Here is a 25,218-nt window from a genome sequence, read left to right as displayed (position 1 = left end):
TGCAGGAGGTCATTGCAGCCGAAAATGGAGTTCAAGAGCCCGTTTCTATTGGCAAAGCACTTGGGCCACCACACATGCCCCCGACATGAGTGATGTCGAACTGGCCACGCCTACCCTGGCCCCCTGAGGTCAAACACAACCCTGATGTGGCCCTCAATGAAATCGAGTTTGACACCCCTGATTTAGGTAGTAGACTTCATACAATGTATGAAAGATATTAGTGAATTAGATTATAAAGCTTAGCACATTCTTATATAAATAAGGTTATAACAATTTACCTTGAGCTTTCTGGCAGACAAACCCATTTTTGTTCTCACAGTTTTCAAGATACCACTTTCCCATTAAACTGAAACTTGGATTATTTAGTATTGAAGTACATAGGACAACTTTTTTTTCAGTACCAGCAATGTAATGATTCTGAAATTAATATATTGTGATAGAAATCAGTGGGAAAAGCCACAGACAGACTTTTTTTTTTTAAAAAAAAAACAGAACCGATAATCAGAGTATACATAAAAGAAAAATGGGAAATGCCACAAAACACTGAACTACAGCTTTTTTCATTTCCTCTCCTCTTAAGCTTTTTGGTCCCACAGTTCACTGCCTTTAAAACAATCAACACGCAGTGTTATTAGCTGCACTGCCCTTTCTCATTAGAATTTTCTGTGTTCTGCAGTAGATTTAGGATTTTTTTAAAAATCTCAGTAAAACACATTGCAATATTTTAGCATAGGAAAGTGATAAAGAGTAAATAACACAGATAAATATTCTTATTGTTGACTTTATGCAAATGATTAATGTATTTTCTTTGTTATTAGAAGCACTTGATAGATATGTTAAAAGATAGGAAATATTTAATTACGTGACCACCAGAGGTTCACCTATAAAAATTTCCAATCAAATGTGGTTTTTTTGAGAGAGAAAGATACAATTTGCAACAATATTTTTCTTGAGGTTTTCAAGCTCTTCTCAAGATGATCTTAGTTGAACCAAGACTATACATTACATGTAATTTCCTTTCACTGAAACAATTTATGTTTGAACATTGAATAGGAGAGCTATCAAAGAACATCACTTTATTACTGAATTCATTAAATAATCTTTAGAAAGCAAAATCCATCAACAAGATTCCATAATTCTCGCTTCGATTTTCTTCTTTCTTCAACATTTGCTTATATTACAACAGGGTTACCAGATTCACTGATATTATGAAGATTTTTGTCCTTTTCATAGTGCTATCCCAATTCAAATGGAGGAGGCTTATTTTCCTATCTTATTGATAGTTCAGCATTCTATGGCTGTGCAAAGCATTTCAAATATGTACTTCATAAAACTCTTTACACTGGATAAAGTATGTCTCATAGAAGCTTTCAAGGAGCTACATCATCTCTGAGACTCATACAGCTGCTTTGAAAGGTGCTCCCATCTTTCTCTGCAAGCCCAGTAATTTCATCTGATTGATGTGCTGTGCATGCACAGACGGGGCATCTTTTGAAGTAGCCCTGTGAATTTTGCAAATGACGTAATTGCTTTAATACTTTGGAGATGCTTTATTTACACTAATATGCAAAGCACAAGAGGTAGCTATTGGATATGATACATACTGGATAAATCAAACACCTTTAGAATATTGGTTAGACTGGGAATTAGTAAACAAATCCCAGAAGGGGGCAGACTATTTCCACAACACTTACAGCAAATGACCTTGATTCAAGAGCATTTTTATCTTTACTATTTTAATGGACTCTTGGTTATTCCTGATTAATATCTTCTTCAAGAAAGAGCTTTCTGTTTTCATGTTTTCTCTAGCCTTCCCCTTCCTCCTTCTATCTAACTAGGAAATACGTTCATTATAAACACAATATAGAATACAAAAAAGGTACAAAAAAATAAGACTGCATTGCCTTACTTGTGCTGGAGACCAGTTGGCAAATTCCGCTTCTTGTCCATTGAGCCATTTTTCATAATTATGGTTCTGCAGGCCAATCCAGACATTAGATTTATGTCCAAATAGGTTCATTGCAATGAAAGCTAGAAAAAAACAAACCTAGAATTCAGAAACTTAAGATCTGCTAAATTATTATTTTCAAATTAATAGTGATTGAAATTAAATGAATTAGATGAAATGTAAGAAATGCAGGCTGATTCAACCTTTGGGGAATTCGAAAGTATAATGACTTTTTATCAGTCTAAAATGTCAGTTATTAAAGTCTCCTTCAGTTAGAACTGCCATTCCTAACTGCTAAGAAAGAACCTTAAACAAACATGCCTATATATATATATTCTCTTTGAAGGTAAGCAGTATTATGCAAAGCAGAATATACTATATATAATAGCTAATGTAATTTGATCCTCATTTATTCTCTTTACATGACTAAACCATCTCAAATGAAGATTTTTACATTATTTCATGTACTATTTTCATATCACTTTCATACTCCTTATCTCTTAGTGTTTTATTTTGACACTGACTGCAAAGTTCTTAAAGAATTCTATTGAAATGCCACTATGCTTTCCAAATTAGAGAAGAAAATAGGTATCAAGCTTGAGATCCGAGGAAGTGAGTTTAAATACAAAGAGATAGGAATTTATCCAAAGTTAAATAACCCTATAAAATGCAAATATACATGTGTTTTATAGCATTACTTACTTCTGCCATAGTTAAAAGCAATTTATAGCTGAAATGTAATACTTTGGTTTTGTCTAAATGTTGAACAGTGGTATTTTGCAGCCAATTGCAAGTAGTAAAGTTATTTTTTTCTGATCGAAAATTATATCTAGTCTTCTATCAAGGATGATAAATATTCAATTGCAAGATATAAATTCAAAACCTTATTATGTTTACGATCCAGAGCCTTAAATATACATAGATAACAGGGGAGGTCCTACTAATAAAATATGCAATATATGTCTGTAAGAAGTGTATAGTTATAACATTTTGATAAATGTGTAACCAGGGGTGGAATTCAAAATTTTTAACAACCGGTTCTGTGGGCGTGGCTTAGGTGGCAGACGTGGCTTGGTGGTCATGTGACTGTGTGGACATGCCTTGGTGGTCATATTATTGGCTGGGTGTGGCCAACTCAATATCACTTACATCGAGGCACGCATCTCCTCGCCTGGCCTCTCATGACTGTGGGGATGCTGCAACAGTCGTAAGTGTGAAAAATGGTCATAAGTCACTTTTTTCAGTGCCATTGTAACTTTGAATGGTCACTCCACACAAGCAAAGTACCAGCAAAGAAGGGGAAAAAAACTCCAGAGAAGTTCCTGAGACAGGAAGTCTATTCCTGCCAAGAATGTAATAAGGGTTAACGGAGAGGCAGTTTCTGTAAGCAACACCAGAATGTTTCCTTCCTGCTTTCCTTACAGGATTAGGCCAGTAATTTCTTCTAACAACCGGTTCTCCGAACTGCTTAGAATGTTAACAACTGGTTCTAGCAAATAGGTGCAAACTGGTGGAATCCCACCCCTGGGTGTAACACATCGTGTGGTACCTTGTTCAACTTCATTTTCAACTGATACAAGTGATGCATCATAGTAGCTGCAGGTTTTTTTGAGCAGAATACCAACTTTTTAAGTGAGCTGGATCCTTTGGAATCTGCACCAGGAAACACTGTTTACAGAAAGAAAGATTGAATTGGGTATTTAGGATAGCCATGAGTCACTCAAACAAAATTGTATTTGCAAGACTAGATAGGGGTAGGTTTGGAAAGAATGAAGAAGCTGAGTTAAAAGAAGTGACAGACCAAGCTTCTTGTTTAGCCCATTAATTGGAAAAGAGAAAAGGAAACATAAACTACAATATATAAATAGAACGGCAATTGAGAACACTCAGGAAGAGAATCAGATTTTTTTTTAAAGGCAGTTTTCTAGTGAAACATCAGATGGACACTGATTGATGGGGACAAGAGAATCAAATTGGGCTCCTGGGAGACTGTAGTACAGATAGTCCTCAACTTACAACAGTTCATTTAGTGACCAAAGTTACAACAGCACTGAAAAAAGTGACTTATAACCATTTTACACACTTATGACTGCTGCAGCATTCCTGTGGTCACGTGATCGAAATTAAGATGCTTGGCAACTGACTCATATTTATGATGGTTGCAATGTCCTGGCTCATGTGATCCCCTTTTGTGGCCTTCTGACAAGCAAGGTCAATGGGGAAGCAAGATTCATTTAACAAACGGGTTACTAATTTAACAACTGCAGTGTTTCATTTAACAACTGTGGCAAGAAACATTGCAAAATGGAGCAAAACTCACTTAATAAAATGTCTCACTTAGCAACAAAATTTTTCGGTTCAATTGTGCTCGTAGGTCAAGGACTACCTGTAATCTTGAATTATCACTTTAGAATGAAGTAAATAATTTATTAAATTATTACATATATTTAATAATTTAAATACATACATAAAAGTAAAGACATGTGCTTTTAGGTGGGTTTGTTTTTTTTAAAATTAGCAATCCATTTTTGGCCAACATACCACACTTAGGTTTAAGGTTAAGGTTAAAAACTCTAGAAGGTTTTTTTTTAAACCAGCAAATACCTTGAATCCAAAGTACAGCCATCCTTTAGGACATGTTCCTTGATATTCTTCTTTCAAAATTTCTCTCTCAGTAATTTGTACATTTTTACGCTTGCAGACACAAGGTAGAGAAGTGGTACAATTTGCAAAGCCCCATTGTCCTAAAAGAATGCAATAACATTGTAAAATTAAAGTTAAGTATATTTCCAATATAGTTAAATATCTTATAAGCTATATGAGAAGTATATTCCTATCAGGACTGCCTCAAGTGTAATTATCCATACTCCCATAGCAGTGGAAATGTAAGAGAACTTTTTCAATATTTATTTATATTAATATACAGGTCGTCCTTGGGTAATGAGGGCAATTGCGACCGAGATGGTTGTCGCTAAGCAATGCAACTGGAAAAGCCGGACATCACATGACCATGGGAGAGGAGATGGTGCTACAGTGGCAGTGTGAGCGCAGGCAGGCCAGGAAAAGGAGGACCAGTATGAGTTCAAGGAAGGCTGGGAAACAGCAATATAAGAAGTCCTAACTTTTACAAAAAGATTATACGGAACAAAAAGAACTGAATAGGAAGCAAGCACACTGCAAATCAAAGCAGAGATCCTCAGCATCACATCTATTTTAAGGAACATTTTTGGGCCATCCAAGGCTTCCACGAAGGTGTGTGTGTGTGTGTGTGTGTGAGAGAGAGAGAGAGAGAGAGAGAGAGACAGAGACAGAGACAGGGAGGGAGGGAGGGGAGAGGGAGGGGGGGGAGAGAGAGAGAGAGAGAGAGAGAGAGAGCAGATCAGAAGAACTAATTGGCTTTGACCGGCATTGGATGATATTCCCACAATATTTCCTTAAAAGTTCAAATATGCTTCCAGCAAAAACCATTTCATATAGAGAATACTACTTGCATTACTTCCTGGGTTCTTCCTGCTGTACAAAATAAAAAGCAATCAATGTTTTTTAATCAAATCATTTCCAATATGATTTGTGGGAAATGAATGATGAGCAACCCTAACCCCAGGCTAATTCGATTGGAACGCCCTTAAATTTACTTTGCAGAGATCCTCCAAGGCAGTTTTGGATGATGCCCAAGAAAAACACAAGAAAGAAAAGGGATGTGTATCATTCAGAGTGTAGGCAATATTATTCCAAGGAAATAATTTCTCATGCCATGCTCAGTACTATAAAAGGCAATAAGATATTCTTGTTGAAATCATGTTTAGAGCATTAAATCTGCATAGTATTCAAAGACTTCCAGCAGCCACTATATAAGTATTTATTGTGGTACAAATACACATGAACACACGATAAACAATACCTTTTGTTAACGGGTAGGGATCAGGATGATAAATGACACCCTTGTGTTAAAAACAAAGAATGAAGACACATCTCCACTGAAGAAAAAAAGGCCACGGATTGAAATGTACACATTATAAAGCTATCTCAGTATTGAATATTAGAAAAAAAAAATCTACAAATCAATATTCTCAATTTAAAAAATTGCACAATCTGGGAATACTTTTCATGATAACTTCAATTAAATATTTATGTAAATGTATATTAACATGAAATTCTGCCATTATGAATTAAAAATAAGCATAATCTAAAAATGGTGTACCAAATTTGGAGTGACAATATAACTCCATGATGGGCTCACTCAACAATCATCATCATCATCATCTTTTAACGACCCCATAATCCCTTGTTGGGTGGAGTCTGGGCAACTGAATGGAGTTAGCAGAGGGTTTAATGGCCGGATGCCCTTCCTGTCGCCAATGCGGTGTTTTGTTCAGCAGATATATTCTCAGTGTGCTCAGAGAGAGAAATATCTGCCTCTAACTAGGATCGAACTCACAGCCTCCTGATTGTGAGGCAAGAGCTCCATCTCTAGGCCACTGCTCAACCAACAGGGCTTACCCAACAATTTCTAGTACAAACGAGGTTTTCAGTGTCTTTCAAACATTGCAGTAGTTAGCAAAATTCTTATCTATGGCAATAGGCAAAGATGATTCGGAATAAAATAACATAATTATGGAACCTCACCAAATGTTTCATATAATAATTTGAACTAATAAGAACCACATACAACATGTACCTGTCTGAGAAGAAATAAAAGCACATTTTTGTCCTTGAGTTCGCTTTGGTCTGTCTTTATCTCCTGCCCAGTTCTGATACAATAACGGTGATCCATCTGTCCATCTGTAAACAAAATTTAGATTGTGTTTAGTTATTAGAAATGGCTTTTGAAGTTAAGATCACATGAGGCAAGCACATGGCTAGAGCTAAATTTCAGATCACTTTTTTACTATTCCGATAGGAAAACCAGATCAGATATGTGACCACTGTCCCGTGTTGGGTTCTGGATGACCTGGAACATGGCTGTCATGCAGGTGATGAATTGCCTAAGCAGAGGGTTGGACTAGAAGACCTCCAAGGTCCCTTCCAACTCTGTTGTTCTATTCTATTCTAACTCCTACACTATGTCAGACATTGCTCCCAAAGGAAAGCAGGCTGAAATCCTCCAAGACCATAGGTCCTTCCCATTTGGGGAAGAACTTATCTAATTTGTGTTTCTCATTCCTAAATACACCTGAAACAAAATTAAAAGCTAAAATCTACATTTTCCTGAGTTTTGCTAAGTAGTTTTCAATTCAAAACTGTAGTAAATATGTATGTTTTAGTTGAAGTAGTGAAAAAATTAATCAGTTAGGAAAAGTACTTTAAAAATGCATTGCAATGAAAAAAGTGATCGTAAAACTAGAGAAAAATTAGTACAAATACACTGAGAATTTTCATGTTTTTTAAAAAAACTACCATACTTATATAAAGGAATTTAAAACATATTTAAAACATTTCAGAAACTGAGATCCATTCATTTGTAATGCCTGGATAGGAGATTTTCTGAAAGAATCTTATACATACCACTTGTGTTGCATTTAACACAAGAAATGCATAAATACAATAAATATTTAGCAACAGCAAGTATTTCTTTATTTGGAGTTTTTCATTAATAGTACATTTAGCATTAATGTCTGGCTATTTTATCAGGACTGCAATCCCGTATGCAGTTCTTGGGAGTTAGCACCACTAAGTTATTAAGGAATTTAAAAATCTTTGTGCACTCGAAAAGGATAAGTAAATGAATGAAACAGGGGCAACAGAGCAATCATGATTATTATTTACAAATTCCATTGCAGTATATTCTATCTATAGTATTGTTAAATTTTCTGAACCTGAATTTCACTGCATCTATTTCTATACATTTTACAATGGAAGAACACTGAGAAATCCACCAAATTCACCAAAAGGAAATCTGGTTTAGAACCCTTTTGTTTGCCAGAAAGAAAGGGTAAGAAAAATATGCCATCTTCTTCTATATTATAAATACAGCTGCCTAGGATATAGTTGCATTTGGGCCCAGGTTTGCTGCTTTTATAATAAAATAATATAATAAAATAAAATAAAATTTTCTAAGAGAAAATAAAATGTATATGACAATCTTACTGAAATTCTTCACTGGGTATTTCTGAACGCAATGCAATCCACCAATTGCTACTTTTTTTTGAAATCTGCAAAATATTGACATTGAAGAAATATTACATAGATTTACTATTTGGCATGTATCCTTTAACTGGTTCGTGTGTTGTATACGTTGATTAATGTTTAGACAAGAATGGTAAAAATAATTGAAAAACAACAAAACATTATAAATTACTGACATCAAAATATGTCCACTCGAAATATATTCTACTGAATTCAGTACAGATTCTTTCCATCAGAATAATTAAAGCTAAAATATAAAGTGTGTGTTAGATCGTAACACACATGAGATCATCATATCTAATACATAATTCACCATTCACTTCATACAATTACATATTGATATGACATCTGTGGATGGTAATTTGGAAGTAGTATGATTTGTATGGTTACTGGTTTTTTTATTAATATTTATGGATAATTCCAATTAACTTGCTTTTAACTTTTTGCTAGCTGCCAAAAGTCCTTCAGGAATGGAGCAGATTATAAATAATATTAGGTAGCTAAATAGAAGAAATAACATATTCAATAGTTCTTATTGCATAATAATTACATGGAAGTAATTTATAAGTACACAATAGTACTCAGTTGCAACAAATATTACATGGTGAACAAAAACACAGATAATTGAAACTAAGTTAAATTACCTAAAAACACATGGGGCAGTTATCTTCAGATAAACATGGTTTATTGCTAGAAACAATATTTAAAAGAATGTATCTTTTCTTTTATGTATACTGAGAGTATTTTCACCAAGACAAATTCCTTGTGTGTCCAACACTTGGCCAATAAACTATTCTATTCTATTCTATTCTATTCTATTCTATTCTATTCTATTCTATTCTATTCTATTCTATTCTATTCTATTCTATTCTATTAATACTTTATTCATTTTGAAATGTATATCCTGCCAAATATTTTTGAAAGGCATCATTGCCATAATGATTTATTGATCTGAATTAAACCAACAAAAAGAAAAAATACAATACAATAATAAAATCACACAGAATAACTTAGACTTAGAATAACTTTATTGTCACTTTGAATGTACACTAATCAGCATACATTAAAATGAAATTTCGTAATAACATGACTTAACAATTAGAGGATCATCCCCTTTTCTAAAGCTTTGCTGAAACAAAAGAATTCCACTAACTTTCAAGGAGGTTAGACCAGTGATCCCCAACCTTTTTGACGCCGCGGCCCGGTACCGGCATCAACTGGGCGCCGCCATCTTTTTTTGATGAAAACGTGCTTCCGGTGAGCTTTCTACCCGGAAAAGCTCACCGGAAGCACTTTTTCATGAAAAAAAGATGGCGGCGCCCAGCAAGCCAGCGGCCCGGTAGGAGTTGTTCCGCGGCCCGGTGGTTGGGGACCCCTGGGTTAGACTATAAAAATAAATGAACATAAAATATAAATATAGAAGGGATGAGGTTACCTGCACATTTAACACTTTTGCATGTGTATTTATAAACAGTAAGAGCATTTAGACTTATATACCGCTTTACAGTGCTTTTACAGCCCTCTCTAAACGGTTTAGAGTCAGCATATTGCCCCAACAATTTGGGTCCTCATTTTGCTTACCTTGGAAGCATGGAAGGCTGAGTCAACCTTGAGCCTGGTGAGATTTGAACTGCCAAATTGCAGGCAGTCAGCAGAAGTAGTCTGCAGTACTGCACTCTAACCACTGCACCATCGCGGCTCATTAAATTAACCACAAACAAAAAAGCTATAACAGCTGGAATTCCTTTTTCTGCAAATTCATTCAAGATTTAGGCAGTTCTGCCTTCTTTTGCATCCTCCAACCCAGATAAGGGACATTTTATGGTCACAACATTGCAGTAGCAAAAAAGGTTGATTCTTACTGATTTCTATCTCATTTCTGATAAGGATAAAAACCAATGTTTTAGAAGGTTACTGAAAACAATAAAGCCAGAAAGAACTACCCAAGTAGCCTAAGTTGATGGTTCAAAAGCTAAAAATAGCAAAATCTAGGTAAGAGTAAAAATGTTGCAACATTCATGGCCAGGATTAAAGTATTTTTAGCGCAGAAGCAATTTAAAGAAAAAAGGCTGCAACCCAGAAATACCAGAGATATCATATGTATTTGTAGAAAAAGAAGAATGTATTGATATTTTGAATGTGGAAAAACTGACTTAATTTCTCCATGCTCATCAGCTGTGCTTTTTGCTTTATCTAGATCAAGGGAGGGAGGGAGGGAGGGAGGGAGGGAGGGAGGGAGAGAGAGAGAGAGAGAGAGACAGAGAGAAACAGAGAGAGACAGAGGCAGGAGTAGGATTCAAATTTCTTAACAACCGGTTCTGTGGGTGTGGCCTAATTTGTGGGTGTTGCTTGGTGGTCATGTGACTGGCTGGGCATGGCTTGTATGTAAATATTATAAATATTTACATAAATATTGAATTTTTTATAAAAAAGAGCAACTTTTACCCAAAATCAGGCAAAGCAGGCAGGCAGATTGGGTTGCTCACAGATTCATTCAGAGATCTGTGAGATCAGCTACCTGAGCCAGTCACATAAAATTTGCTTGCAAGCAAACCCATAACATTTGCTAGCAAGCAAACTCACAAAATTCAAAATTAACTCACAACACACCATGTATGTAAATATTGATTTATTTTTTTATAAAAAAGAACAACTTTTACCCAAAATCAGGCAAAGCAGGCAGGCAGATCGAGTTGCTCACAGAATCAAAGATTCACTTAGAGCTCTGTGTTTCTGCCATCGCCTACCTGAGTCTGCACTGCTTCAGTCCTAAGGAAGCTTCAGCTCTGCTTAAAAGCAGAGCCAAAGATCTAAACATTAGCTAGAAAGCAAGAAATCCAACAAGTTCCTGCTTTCTAGCTAATCTAAATGTCCCGGCACAGCAGAACAGCTGATGGTCGGGGGGGAAAAAAGGAAAAATAGCATTTTAGTAGGAAAGTTTGCCAGGTAAGGAGTGAGTGGGCAGAGAGGGTTTCCGCGGGCCATGTAGGCAGGCAGCCTTGTGTTCCCGTGCAGCCTGGATTAATTGCTTTGGGGATGCTCTGGGGGTGACATTTCTCTGTGGACCATCAAAATTTTCTCATCGACCACCCGTTGGCAACCGCTGATCTAGACTGTACTTAGGTCTTTAACTTGGCTCAGTCTGAAGAAGCCACAAAATTATATTTCACTAGTTGCTGCTGTATTAAATAGAAAATATATGTCAAATTGTGTCTTTTAACTTTCTTTATAATTGTCTGTCTATCTATTTGTCTGTCTGTCCGTCTGACTGTCTGTCTAGCTGGAAAAACTGTTGTGCTATGAAAACCTAAAAAATAATTGTATACAAATATATATATATATTACCTTTTTTATTCTGTTTTGGATAAATTCTTGTTCTTGAGAGGACTGTATGGTTGCTATATCCCCATGGAGCCAACCACACACAAACTGAAAACTGTCCCAGTGTGAAGGGCTGTCATAGAAAAGGTATTCTGCTCCTTGATAATAAAACCATGGTAACTCTAAAAATTAAGTTAGATACAATCTATTTGAATATGAGAAAATGTCTTTGAGTTACATATTTTTATTGTTAATGAACTAAACATCACATACCTAGTGCTCTACAAGAGCCAACACTATCAAACCTAATACTGTAGAAGATGAGTGGATGCTAAACTACATTTGACTTACTCCTGAGATTTAAAGATTTACATTTTAATGAACTAGGCATGTTCAATAGATCATTATCATTCCGTTAAAATGTAGAAGTTATGCATATGCTTAATTTTCTCCCAGTGCAATCAATGAATTTAAATATGGTTGGTATAGCCCTAACTATATTTTTCACTGAAAGCAGAGCAATTATTTCTTTGAATGGAGTCTAACATGTAGAAACAATAGCAGATTCTCTGGTATTTGTCCAGACAGCAACAGACTACTTAGCTAGTTACTTTTAGATGAATGTATTCTAAAAATATATGCAATTAAATATTATCTTCATCTTAGGGAATGATTTCAAAGAGAAAAAAATAAGCATTTGAACTACTGCATTAATATCAATGGAATACAAGCACACCTAGCATGTCATTGTGATTCTTCTTGCTCTTAATAATGAAATATTTTAAGCCACAATTTATTGTATTAATCTTGTGATGGCATGTCTCCATTCTTTGCCCCCATTTCCTTCTTCCATGACTGACTGCAAATTTCACTTTTATATTTATTTATTTTATTTTATTTTATTTGGGTTGTCAATTGCTTACAAGATAATAGGTATAAGTAAAAACATAGTTATGAATACATGGATACATATAAGAAAAATAAAAGAAACAATAGGACAGGGACGGTAGTCACGTTGGTGCGCTTATGCATGCCCCCTACAGACCTCTTAGGAAAGGGGTGAGGTCAATAGTAGAAAGTCTAAGGTTAAAGTTTTTGGGGTTTGGGGAAGAAACCACAGAGTCAGGTAGAATATTCCAGACTTTGACCACTCTGTTGCTGAAGTCGTATTTCCTGCAGTCGTATTTGGTGCAATTAATCTTGAGTTTGTATCTATTGTTTGCTCTTGTATTGTTATGGTTGAAGCTGAAGTATTCATTGACAGGTAGGACATTGCAATGTATGATTTTATATACTATACTTAGATTGGACTGAAGGTGGCGTAGTTCTAGGTTTTCTAGGTCTAGAATTTCAAGTCTGGTGGCATTCTGCCTTATGCCACCATATTTTATATGTTTATATGTTGCTCTGTAAACTACCAAGAACATATAAACAAGTTCCACTTGCCCACTGTGCTGCTGAAATACATCAAGGATTACAATGTTCAATCATTTATTATTCCTTCCTTGACATTGCCAATCAAACACCACATGGACCAACAGTGCATTTTTGGGCTTGATGCAAAGAAGCAAAACCTATGAATCAAAGTACAACAAGATCACACTGTAGAAATTTATCAGCAAAATGGCCAATATTTAACAATGTCATTTTAAATTTAAGGGATTTTCACGAGAGTAGGAAAGTTCTGGCAAACAAAGAATTCTCATTCTTAGAATTAAGCAAAAGCACCTAAAACAGCAGAAAAGTAGGGGAAATCCCATGTCAGAGGCATCGTTTAAGGTGCTTCCAGGTTGAAAAGATTTGCTGGTGACATCACCATTGCCCATGGAGGCTCCTTTCATGTCCTTGTCAAGGAGCTGGAGCCAGTGATGGGAACTCACCCAGCTATGCACACACACACACAACCAGTGGTAACTACCGGTTTGGCCCGGTTTTGCCAAGCTGGCGATGAGCAGCGGAGACCGAAAAAGTTCTCTCCGCTGCTCTGCTGTTGGGCCCACCCGCCCACCTGGGCTCCCATATTCACCTTTATCTTCTGCTTTTGAAGCACAGCTGCTTTGCGCGGCACAGAAGAGTGCTGCACGGCAGCTGCTGAAGCGACCGGGAGAGTGCAGGTTTGCAGGAAGTGAGTTGGAATGCATCTGCGCCTGCACAAAGTACGCATTTGGCGCACGCATGCATGCAAAGTGCATGCATGCACGCAAAGCGCCCCCACTGAACTGGTGGTAAAAGATTTTGAATCCCACCACTGATATATACATACTGTTTCAGTAAGTGAAAAACATGTTTTTACCCTTACCATTAATATACCATTGTGGAGTCTTGGGTTTCACACCTGAAACAGAAATAACATTTTGGTTTGAAGAACATAATGCAGATTTTTTCCCTTCTTTCCCCCCTTTTTTTTTGCCATTATTAAAATATAATTTAACTCTGTTCTGGCTTAGTGTCATTTTTTCCCCAAGTATTCATTACTAAATTTTCATTAGCACGTGTCATTTTAAAGTAATACATAACATATATAGGCACCAATTTCATAAAAGCTAATAATCTATTATTATTAACAATAAAGAAATATTTAGTTGACTGGATGGAGCTGTCCTATGTTGGTTATCAAACACAGACCATGCAGCAGATATGTTAGATATGTTGAACTAAAATACACGTTTTTCCCAACCTAAAGTGCTGATAAGACTGGTCTATTCTGACCGCAACTTTCAAAGGAATCCAAGAGCAGCCTCTCTTTCTCCAATTTCTAAGTTCTTTATTTAAAACTCGAGATACAGGTATCCTTGCTTATTCACCAGTTGTTCAGCAACTATTCAAAGTTTTGAAGGCACTGAAAAGAGAGACTTCTAACAGGTCCAGGAAGCTGTGGAAATCACAATGTCCCCATAGTCGTATTATTGTGATTTGGTCACTTCACAATTGGTGTGGTATTTATGACTATTGCAACATCCAGTGGTCACATGTTTGCTATTTGTGACCCTCAAAGCTGGCTTCTGACAAGCAAAGTCAATGGGGAAGCTGGTAGGAAGTCACAACTTAGGGTCATATAATGTCGTGCTTAACAACTATGTGATTCACTTAACCACTGCAGATGGAACCGATAGCATAAGTTGGTACAATCATATGAAATTGTGCTTAATGACTGCACTGTTTAGTGATGGAATTTTTGATCCCAAGTGTGATTAGTAAATTAGGACTATTTGAATTGAATCTGAGACTTTCTTCATGCAAGGACTGATATCTGCTATTGAGTTCTGCTTCTTATCTTAATGAAACAGTGACTATGTATCATTTTAGGAGGCACATATTGCAAGATGTTGTTCAAATGCTTCCTTACCTTTTGGTATTTTACATATCCATTCACGTTCCGAATTGCAGCGCAGTGGCAAAATAGTCCCATTAGCTTTATATGCTGCACAGTTTTTCACATTATCTTCAATAGAAGTTTTCTCTAAAAAGGCAGGTGAAACCTGCCACAGAAGTATGCATTAAATCTGAAGCATGATACAGAGACTCACTTTAATATATTAAAATAGAATAACCTATTGTGAGAACATAATCAATTATGTCTCATTCAATAACTCTATATGGTTAAACAAAACATGGCTTATTGAAATGTACACACTTGGTCATGGAATGAACATGGAAGTGAAGATTTTTATTAGTAAAAAGGAGTATATAAACCATGAGAAGAGTCTAATAGTGGCTTTTTTCTGTCAGAAGAACTTTCAGCTAATGATCCTAATTTGAATGACTCCTTTCTATCACAACTTTGTATGACATCACATCTTCTTGCAGAAGATTCTAGAACCTTGAGAAGTATGATTTGCCAATGAATGACAAGATCATTATTTATTTATTTATTTATTTATTTGTTTGTTTGTTTGATTTGCTTGCTGCCCATCTCACTTAGAGGTGACTCTGAGTGGGACATGGGCTAATTTAATTGCAACTTATATTCCTTAACCCAATTCTGACACTATTATCCGATGCTATATTTTTTATTTTTTTATTTATTTACTTACTTACTTATTTACTTAACTTAACTTACTTATTAACCTAATTTATATATCCTTATTGGAATTCAGACAAGGATGATTATAAAATGAGAATTGTTACAATCCCAATTTTTTTCTTTGATTCTTAGAAAGACTTCTGGAAAGTGACTGAAAAACTGTTAAAGAGGATCTGTTCCAAATACTGGAACTGTCTCCCTATGTAAATTTGCTTCAGGAACATATCCTGAGGTGAATTTACATAGGTACAATAACCTGTTTGACACCATTTTATTTTACAAGTTGAGATTATTTGCTAATAAATATCTGTCAAACCTAAAAAAGAGCTATTAAACAAATATTAGATTAGGTAAGGAATAAAATGAGCAGCCATATTGAAGTCACTTAAGTTATCTAAAATTCAGTTCCTTTTTATTTGTTTGCCATTCAGATAAACCCATTAAGCAATCACTTTATAAGCCTTGAAACAAAAATGTGTTAATGCATTAGGGATCTGATTGTGTGAATGCTGTGCCATGCTACAACTTCGATATCTTTTGTACTATTATTTCCTGTTAAAAATGCAATAGATTCTGTATGTTTTTTTCAAAGGGAAAGGCACATTTTGCCTCAGAGAAGTATTACAAGATAAAATACTGCACATTTAATATTCTCAAGAACACTTTATGTCTATAAGGAAGTTTGTCAATATATAGGTAATCCTTGACTTACAACTATTCATTTAGGGATTGTTCAAAGTTACAATGTCATTGAAAAGAGTGACTTATGACCATTTTGCAGCATTCCCATGGTCATGTGAACAAAATTCAGATGCTTGATAACGGACTCATTCTTATGACAGTGTCCTGATCACCTGTTGTGACCTTCTGACAAGCAAAATCAATGGGGAAGTTGGATTCATTTAACAAATATGTTAGTAACAACAACTGCAGTGATTCATTTAACAAGTGGCCAAAAAGGTTGTAAAGTGGGACAAAACTCACTCAACAAATGTCTCACTTAATAACATACATTTTGGGCTCAGTTGAGGTTGTAAGTCAAGGACTACCTGTACTTCAAAACCACTACATTCTTCTGTAATTCTTAAACTAATAAGTTAACTGAAATAAGACACTCAAAGAGCAATCATTAACACTAGACAGGAAGCTGCTAAAGCAACTTGGACCCAACCCCGTTTCTTGTTTAACTTTGTAAGAACAATGAGTAAACAAAATAATATTTACAGGAGTTCCATCAGACCATTCCCAGGCTCCTCCGGATAATGGATTCCTTTTATTAAATCCAATCCAGAATTGTCTTCCATCATCTCTGTGGTTAAAAAAAACAACAACCCCATGACAATGCAAACTATGTATCCTTTATCTCGATTTATTTTCAATTTTTCCAGCACCTATGCATACATTTTAATATTTTTTTAAACCAGAACAGGTTGTATGCTAGGCAAGTGCTGTGATGAAATCTTTGAGTCACTTCTTTCTGAAGTTTTTGAAAAAATATGACAAATACTATAAGCCAGTGGTCCCCAACCTTTTTGACTTTGTGGATCAGCAGGGGTGGCGGGGGAGAGGGGATGGTTCTGCATGAGTGGTGGCCACTGCGTATATGTGCAAGTGGTAGGCGCACAAATGGGGCTTCTTGCTTGCACATGCTCACCTGCTTATGGAAGTGGACTTGCACACCCGCACACACTCACACACTGCTTGCTTGGCCTGATTCCAAACAGGCCATGGCCTGGTACTGGATGTGGCCTAGGGGTTGGGGACTCCTGCTGTAAGCAGCAAATCAGGATATGCATAAATGCATGGAAGAAAACCACTCGTGTTAGGAAAAGCAGCTTGAGAAGACTGCAGTTAACACAGACATTTTTAATATTTTTACCCTTCAGATATCTCTTGCATATTCAAGCTGCTTTTCCAGACTTTTAGAAAAAAAGAACGTACACAGCTTCTGTCTTAAAGTTGCATGTGTGAATAAAATGAATTCCAAAAGATTACTAGCACAGCAAAAGTATTAAGGATCACAAAGGTTTAAGGGATAAATTGTGAGTTCATTGTGTCAATTTTCCCACATAAATAAAGGAAAAAGAGAAGAGAATATTTGTATTTCAAGATTGAACAGTGGAGTCCTTGAGCTTCATTGTTTGCTTACAGACATTTCATTACTGGACTAGATAACATCATCAGTGCTAGAGAATATAGGTTTTTTTCCATTTATTCTGTAGTTTGCCCTGTGTGCCCACTGATGATGAGGATGTGATTTTTCTCCTTAGTAGTTCCTTGATTAGAGTACTGTTTTTTGTTTGTTTGTCTGGTGTCAATCACTGCTTATCTGAGTGTTGTTGGCTTAGAGGATGGATTCTGGTCTTTTTGTTTCCTCCTTAGCTTTTTCATTCTCTCTACTGGGTCTTTTGGTTTAATTAACACATTTTAGAGTGGTTTAGTTGGTTTGTATGCTATAGTAATGCTGTGTGACTATAATAGCCCGTTGATTGTTTATGAGATGTTTTTGATGTATGGTAGTGTAGAAAAGATACTTTTTCATAGCTTGTGTTGGTTGAGTCATCAGGCATTTTTAGATAAAATTGTATGGGCATCCTTTTTGTTGGAAGATGTTGTATAGGCAATCTGTTTCCTTCTTCTGGCGTTCTGGATTGCTATAGTGTGTTTGTACCCTGTTGTACTACATTCCTAAAATGAAAACAAAAAAAATCCAAAGTAGATTCTCTCCAGCAAACAACATCTTGATATGCATGTATGAACACCAGAAAAACAATCAGAAAACAATATCCTAATCAAGGAACCACCAAACAGCACATCCATATCAACACTGGCAAGGCAAGCTATTGTATATAAACAGGAACCAAATACTACACTCATTAGCAACGATGAAGTTATCTAGTCAGATAATGAAATGTCTGCAAGCAAATAACCATGCCAAACTAGAGCACCAAGAACTCCACAGAAAAGAAAATCCTATAAACAGGGTATAAAGTTAAGACATACAGAAAACACTGACAATTTGAAGCAAATGCTGCTGTCCTTAATTATCTATTATCATTACAGTGAAAATACCATATGTATTGGATTAAATGTTAAAGTATATGAAACAACTAGATCACATAATCCATTTTTTCCAGTTGTGGAAAAAATCCCAGATCCAGTGATTAAACACAAAGACTTACGTATGAAACATTGTGTTTAAAAGTTTGTTTAAAAAATCCTCTTCCAGGACTTGTTTAAAACTGGCAAGATGTGCTCCAAAATCTTGACATAGAGTTTCTGCCTCCTCCCAAGTTCTTTTCATTAATACTTTTTCAGTATGGAATACCTGTAAAACAAGTGGAACACTGAAAACAACTGCCTGAAAACACATTGCCAAAGCAAAATAGCGATAATAAAAATAATAAAAATATTGGTGGTTGGAAATGAAAACATGGGCTTCTCAACATTAGTAAAGGTATCTTTGAGGGTAACATATCATCACCCTTATTATTTGTCATTGCTATGACACAACTTCCAGTGATTTTGAAGAAAACAAATCTTGGCTATCCAACAGGAAAAATGCTAATAAAATATCACCCTTTTATATAGATGATCTGAAGTTTTATGGAGAATCAGAAATTGAAATCCAGTCATTGACAAACCTTATTAACAATTTTTAGCACAGATACAGCTATAGAATTTGACCTATAGAAATGTCCTACAGTAGCAATAAAGCAGGATAAAATCACAAATAATAGTAACGGAATTGAAATGTCAAATGGCCAAACCATCAGAACCCACCAGAATGAAGCCTACTAGTATAGATAGATAACATCAAGCATGGGCAACTTTAAAATGTGATTAGTAAGAATACATTCAAAGAGTGAGAAAAGTAATAAAGCCAAAATTAAGTGGTTGAAACACCATCAAAGACATCTGGGTTGTACGTATGATATGATATACTACTGGAATTATTAACTGGATAAAGCTGAACTGGACAGTTGGATCAAAAAACAATTCTCTAGGCATTACATTCCCAAAATGATGCCGATAGATTATATCTTCCCTGCAGAAATAGAGACAGAAATTTACGTCGAGTCAAACAAATTATTGAAGAAGGAAAGCATGCATTTTCATTTCATTTTCATGTAATCACCATACTGATTTAAGAACAAGCATTGATATAATTAATGTAAAGTATTAAAATTGGGACTTACTGAACATGCAGGAAACAAAACATTAATATCCAAAAGATGTCATAGAAAGAATAGAATGCTGGCAAGGACAAGCATTACATGATCAATTTCTACAAAGGATAGAGAGGAAAGAGGATAGAGATAAAACCCAGCAATGGCTTAAAACCAGAACTTTAACAAGAAGAAACTGAAGGCTTCATTTTGGCTGCTCGAGAGCAAGCTATTCAAACTAATGCAATCAAGGCCAGAATTGAAAAACACACTATAAGATTTTTTTTTGCTGTTGTTTTGAAATATTATTTTCTATTGCTGTTTTTTGTATCTATTGCAATCCAAGATTTGATGTTGAAAATATAAAATGCTACAGCAAAGATACATCCTTTGGCAGTCAATTATGTTACCCAAATCTCTCCTCTGCTTATAATCATACAATTATGTTTTCTCTGCATCATTAATATGAATATTCACAGAACTGGACTATGAAGAAACAGTTTAGAAAAGAGTATTGACATTTTTGAATTTTGGTGTTGGAAAAACGTGAACATCAAAGAAATCTCACAAATAAATACAGGATTCTCACGAGGCATAAATAACTAGGCCCAGATTATCCTATTTTGGATATGTGAAGATCTAGCTCTCTAGAGAAGTCACCTTTGGAAGACTTGAAGGACCAAGTTAGGAAAAAAGCATCACGAAGAAAATCTGTCTGTTGTGATTGTTAAGAATTGATACTGACTCAATTTGCAAGGACCATCCATTATCAATGAAGGTGTCTTCTAGGAAGGCAGCTTAATACTAAAAAAATCACAATATATAATAAAATTTTACTAGCCTGTCCTCTAAATTAAAAAACAAACAAGTTAGGGGGGTAATAATAATAAAATCAGATTATTGATTTCTCATTAATAAAATCAGTGGCACATATTTTTATTATTATCCCATGTTTTATTAAAATGGCAATGGATCTCTAGATTTCATTTCATTTGGGTTCTCTGTGAAATTGTTTAATATTTTTTACCTTGTAGCAGTTCAGCAGATAATGGCCTGATTCCCATCCATGCATGCAAGAATTAAAACTTTCATCATAATTTGGTTGCTTGTTGGTATCACTTTTTTCACGGAAATTAGCATCTTGTTTACACAGTGATTTAGCCATGAAGGTTGTACAATTTTTCACCTCCCACATGCCGATGGGTTCTTCCTGTCGCATAACAACGCATCCTCCAGGATATCCTAAAATGAGGTAGAAGGAGCGAAAATATTTATCAATAAGTACAATTATTACTTTTCCAAATAAAAAAGGTACATAAAATGTGCCAAATCTTTAGTGTTAAGAATAATTGTAATATTATAGACTAGAATTATATTTTATTGTCTAGTTACTAAAATTTATCCTGGAAAGGAAAAAAGATTTTAGCTCTTTTAGCTATTTTAAACATCATGCTGTTACCGATGAAATGTAGTTCTTTTTTTGGCCTTGGGGGATTTTTTTCCTCATTTGGCTTTGAAAATAATTTTAGCCAAAGAGTTTCAAGGTTGGGTGGATGAAGCTAAATCTAATTTATGATAGTATTGTATGTTTTCAAGTATAATCCATTCTGTCAAATGTTCAGCAAGTAAAGTTGCCTCATTTCTTTTTGCAATTCTTTGTTTAAGTTGTAAATAATACATGATGGAATACAGACATTGGCTGGTTCAGTAGCATTTGTGCAATATAAATTAAAATTGTTGACAGGATAATTTGGATATTATCCAAATTTTGGCCATGGCGAGTTGGCCATGGCAAGTTGTCCTAGATCCCCTAAAAGTACCTACACTGAAAATTATCTAGGAGCTGTTCTAATCATGACCGGAAATGAACCTTTTAAATATTTACTTTGCTACAAAAATATAAAGACCTGGAAATCAAACTAACTATATTAACTATTGGCATCACTGTTTAGTTTGATGGCTGCAGTGCCTCAGACAGAAAGTCCATTCAGAGAGCAGTAAAGACAGCTGAGAAGATTGTAGGAAGTTCACTCCCTGTCATTCAGGATACTGCTTATAAGAGCTATGTGCTTAGAGTTTGAACCATTGTTAGAGACCCCACACACCCACTTCACGGTCTGTTTCTGTTGCTCCCCTCTGGGAGGAGGTTTTGAAGTGTTTCGAGCAGGACTTCCAGATTTCTGTAACAGCTTTGTTCCCTATGCCATCCGTCTGGTAAACTTGCAAGATTTGTTTCTCTCACTATGTACATGTATACATCCGAACCAGACTGTGTTGTATCTCTGTATCATATATGTGGGTATATGCATTTTGTTTGATTTATTTATTTTGTCATGTTTATGTAGTATATATTGGAGGTGGAGACCCTTTGAGAGATGTATGTAATAAAATTTCAATTTAATGTATGCCGATTAATGTACATTCAAAGTTAGAATAATGTTATTCTAAGTCTAGGTCTAAGTCTAGCAATCGCGAGCGAACCCCACCACCCCCAAGCGCCGCCCCCCCCAGAGCCGGCCGGACGAAGGCCCCCGGCCGCCCCCCCCCCCCGCGCCCAGGACCGAGCCCGCCGCACCCAGACGAAACCCCCCACTGGGCGGGCAGCCCCAAGGTATACATTACTCAGCCATTATCAAGCTGACATGCACTAGAAACTATGTTGCCATTCTTGCTATCATTTCCTTTGCTACAACTTGATCATAGTTTTTACCTTAGTTGGGTGTCAGAATCTATACTATAAAAGTATAGGTACTGCCAAGAAACATGGAATTTTCATATAGAAATTTTGTCATAAAAACTTACAGAAACATTCTTGAAAAAATACAAATTTTTTAAAAATAAAGTCTTATCTGAGTTGATCTTAACTCCAAGAGACTAGCTGGTGACACTTAGATTGTTTTCTTAACAACATTATGTAAATGGTTTGCTACTCGCTTTGTTTTGATTTTACTTTAACTCCCCAGCTTAGGTTATTTCCTGGTAGTCTCTTAATCATAGTACTAATCAGGTTTTATTCTGATAGGTTTTGAAATCAATCAAGGTTGGATAGTTCCCTCTAAATCCTTAATTATCTAGGATAAAAATGTAATGCCACATTGCCAAATAACAATGCTGTGAAAGCAATTTATATTTTCACTTTATTTAACCAGTAGAGGTCACTCTTGAAAAATAAGAATAATTTTCTTCAAAAACTAAAAATGCTCTGTTTCAAATATACATGGAATTAATAAGTGCCTTATGTTACCAATCTAACTTTAAAATTGTACACACATGGAGACATTATATATATACACTAATCACCAGAACTAAATACCTGGCAGACAAGACACACATAAAGACTGAACTATGCACCCTGACTAAAGTACTGACAGCCAACGGCTTCCACAAAAGCAAAATCACCGGCTTGATCCAAAAAAACACACTGAGACATAATGGAGACCTAGAAGATGAACAGACCTATGGAACAGCTATCCTGCCCTACATAAGAGATACTACAGACAAAATCAGCAAGATACTACACAGGCATCACATCAAGACTGCCTTCAAAACAGATAGAAAAATAGCAGCCATCCTAAGAAACCCCAAAGATAAAATTGACCTGGAAAACCAAGGCATATATGAAGTCCCCTGTGCATCATGCCCTGCCACATACATTGGACAGACCAATAGAAGAATAAGTACCTGCCTGGATGAAAACAAAAATGCAGTAAAAAGCTGGAACACACTTCCTCACTAGTCCAATACATGAAAGCAACAGGTCATAGCATCGACTTCAATGGCACCAAAACCCTAGCCACTATAGAAAACCGCAGCCACAGAATTATCAGAGAAGCCATAGAGATTGAAAAAAGACCTGAAAGCATGAATAGAAGAGATGATTCCACCAGACTGTAAATTATTTGGAAGCCTGCACTCACAAACAAAAAAATCTTCACATCACAAGCCAGGCAAACACTTGGGCACAAACAGATCCCCCCTGATACCTCCAGCTCAAACACACCCCAACCAGGCACCCAGGTGAAACCTAGCTTCCTAATAAATGATAGCCGTCCATTTACTCGGAGCCAAGCCGCACTAAAAGCCTCCAATACAGGAAACACAATGTTGCCAGCCAATCAAGACAAAAAAAAGTTACAAAACAGACAGAAGGTATTAGAAACACCAATCAAGCAGAACACAGCAAATTCCAAGACCAATAAACACAGACCAAGACTCCCAACCAATCAGGATGAAGAAAAAAACATTCTGGCACAGCAGTAGGCTGGCACCAAATTTAAAACAGAAACAGCTGTGAAAGTCTGACTCACAGACGAACACAATACAGAAGCCTGATGATGGCAGATGAGATTCTGCCAAAACGTTGCTACAACTTTAAAAGCACAACTATAATGACGTGGGAAAATACCCGAACAAAGCTGAATACCATACATATATGTATGTATGTATGTATGTATGTATGTATGTATGTATGTATGTATATGTATATGTATATGTATATGTATATTATTCTAAGGTGTTAGCATTCAGATCAAAGTTTGTTATGTGTTATGTTGGGTTGCATTCTGTTATGTTAACCATGAAATATACAGCCAATCTTCATTGCTGTTCTTATCTTTTCCCTATTTGTCTTATTTCAAGATCCAATAACCTCCACTGTCACTAATAGAGTTTTTTTTTTAAATGAATACGGGGAAAGGGAACAGTGAAAGCTGAAGCACACAGAGAAATGTTAAACCCTCAAACATGTGCATGATACTTCCTTTAGTAAAAAGAAAATGAACAAGTTTCATGTTATAGAGATAAGCTCTAATCATCGAATAACACATCAACGAATGCTCTGAGTAAACATTCAGACAACTGAACTATAAAAAATGCAGTGCTGTGTAATAGCATTGATTACTTACAACAATTTCTACTCAAAATTAGCTCATGTTGTTACTCAATTGTTCAGTTGATTCCAATCCTTTGGAATCCAATGGATATCTTGATACTATAATTTTATATCTCTGAGTTCTTAAATTTCATACTTGTATCACCACCGATTGAATTTTATGCCACCAGTGACTGTATTTTGTTTCAACCTCCTTTTCAATTGATTTCACTTTTTTAAGCAACATGGCCCTCTCCAATGTCTCCTACTTCCACATTATGAGTTTTTAATATTTTAGACTTTATTGTGAATAGTTCCACTAAGCAGTCTAGTTTACTTCATCTATTTAATAATTTGTTATTCCCAGCATTTTCTCCAGCGTCATAATTCAGATATTTTTTTCTTCAGTATTTTTGATGAACTAGTTTTCAGTCATATGTTACAACTGGGAAAAATGGCCTTCATAATACACATATTTTTGTCAGTGTAATGTTTCTGCACTGTAATATTTTGTCCAGATATGTTAGCCTTTCTTCCAGGCAGCAACCATCTCTTTCTCTAACAACTACAGTCATTGTGCCTGTGAATTTTTGAGCCTAGTAGGAAGACAATCTGCTACTATTTTCAATTTCTTTTCTATTTGGATTTGTTGACATTGTGTATTGATATAACCTTAAGAGTTAATTTTAACATTAAGCAGCAGATAGGCTTTTATACTTCTTTCTTCTATCTTAAGCAACAATTTACCTAACTGTTCCTT

At 35.6% G+C, this 25,218-nt stretch overlaps 1 protein-coding gene across 1 annotated transcript in view; it reads right to left on the bottom strand.

The window, feature by feature from the left end:
• Positions 1 to 25,218, bottom strand: part of PLA2R1 (phospholipase A2 receptor 1) — a 73,316-nt gene that overhangs the window by 13,094 nt on the left and 35,004 nt on the right. The window contains 13 exon segments of the mRNA XM_087949869.1: positions 279 to 417; positions 1,910 to 2,031; positions 3,498 to 3,555; positions 3,557 to 3,616; positions 4,553 to 4,692; positions 6,627 to 6,730; positions 8,036 to 8,100; positions 11,420 to 11,577; positions 13,695 to 13,730; positions 14,742 to 14,874; positions 16,644 to 16,728; positions 18,602 to 18,747; positions 20,616 to 20,830. Coding sequence (XP_087805995.1) covers positions 279 to 417; positions 1,910 to 2,031; positions 3,498 to 3,555; positions 3,557 to 3,616; positions 4,553 to 4,692; positions 6,627 to 6,730; positions 8,036 to 8,100; positions 11,420 to 11,577; positions 13,695 to 13,730; positions 14,742 to 14,874; positions 16,644 to 16,728; positions 18,602 to 18,747; positions 20,616 to 20,830 — 1,461 coding nt within the window.

This window comes from Notechis scutatus, chromosome 1 (assembly GCF_049901735.1).
Source record: "Notechis scutatus isolate UNSWTSFEM ecotype Mainland chromosome 1, rNotScu1.2, whole genome shotgun sequence".
NCBI classification, from domain to species: domain Eukaryota; kingdom Metazoa; phylum Chordata; class Lepidosauria; order Squamata; family Elapidae; genus Notechis; species Notechis scutatus.
This window is presented reverse-complemented; position numbering and strand designations above follow the sequence as displayed.